Source organism: Lipotes vexillifer, unplaced genomic scaffold (assembly GCF_000442215.2).
Source record: "Lipotes vexillifer unplaced genomic scaffold, Lipotes_vexillifer_v1.1 scaffold76, whole genome shotgun sequence".
Classification (NCBI taxonomy): Eukaryota; Metazoa; Chordata; class Mammalia; order Artiodactyla; family Lipotidae; genus Lipotes; species Lipotes vexillifer.
Window position 1 is genome coordinate 1335437 of NW_006773751.1, and position 1209 is coordinate 1336645.

A 1209-nucleotide genomic window follows, 5' to 3' on the forward strand; every position below is an offset into this window, starting at 1 on the left:
AAAAACCATTGGGGGGTGTCAGCAGGAGAAATGACACCATTTAATTAAGGTTTTAAAAAGATACCACGGACTGCGGTATGGAGAAGGAACTGCAGGGGCGAGAGGGAAGGCAGAGAGCAGGTAGGGACCATTAGATTTGTACAGGAAGAAGGAATGCACTGAGACCAGGAGAAACGCCGTCCAGGTGGCTGCAGGAGCCACCTGTGTGGATGGCGGTGTGCTGTGTGTTTGCCGGGAGGAGGACCTGGGAAGCAGCTTTTGTCGAGAGTGATCGAGACTTCCACTAGGCCTTTCAGGCATCCTAGTGGAGATGTTGGGGAGCTGGATACACGAATCTGGAGTTCTGGGGAGCACACGGGGCTGGAGATCTGGCTTCAGTGGCATGTGAAGGCTTGGGCTACATGTCACCAGGAATGGTGGAGAAGAGAAGGCCCGGCCAGAGGACCAGCTCACCAAGGCTCTGAGGCCCCAGAGCAAGGACTCAGACCCTCAGTGCTGGAGGAGCATGGAAACATGAGCGCCGGGCTGTTCCCCAGCCCAGAGTCAGGAGCAAGTCCTCTCAGACGGAGAGCCCATCCTGGGTGCACCTCGAGGGCTGGGACTGTCTGCACAGCTGTGCCTAGCACAGTGCCTGGTGCTTCAGGCCATTCGATGAAAGCTCAGTGAGCGAATAACCACGTACAATAGACTGAACGGGGCTGGCAAAGGAGTGCTGGGGTGCCACGCTTGCACCTAGTCTAGGAGTCCCCCGAGGATGGGGAGTAGTCAGCTTATCATGCTGCCACTCCAGGGGGTCTCCTTCCCCACCTATCACCCTAATCCCCCACCTCCTGCATCAGGGCTGTTGCTCCTGTCACTCACCGGGATGACACATGCCCTACAGAACTCGGCTCTGTCCTCTGCAGGCCGCCCTCTGGTTCCTGGCCGGACTCTGTCTCCTCTGAGGCCGGGGAGAAGGTGATGCCCTTGGAGCTGATGGTGCCAACAGCTGCTGAGGCGAGACAGCCCTGGAGTCCTCCTGCAATAGCCACAGCATCCCTCCTGTGTCACTGATCCATCCCCATGGGTCATGGGCAGAGGGCGGATGTTCCCAACCCAACGACAGAGGCAGGAGAGCCAGAGGAAGATGGAGAGAAGTGGGAGCCCCACGAGAGCAGTGGAGGCAGTGGTGAGACACACGCGAAGCAGGGAGGGGTCTTATTTCCTGCT

General features: G+C 58.2%; 1 protein-coding gene across 1 annotated transcript in view; it reads right to left on the reverse strand.

Moving 5' to 3' along the window:
* Positions 1-1209, reverse strand: part of KIAA1614 (KIAA1614 ortholog) — a 36595-nt gene that overhangs the window by 9984 nt on the left and 25402 nt on the right. Inside the window, exon 6 of the mRNA XM_007448512.1 lies at positions 862-1018. Coding sequence (XP_007448574.1) covers positions 862-1018 — 157 coding nt within the window. The remainder of the gene's footprint in view (positions 1-861; positions 1019-1209) is intronic.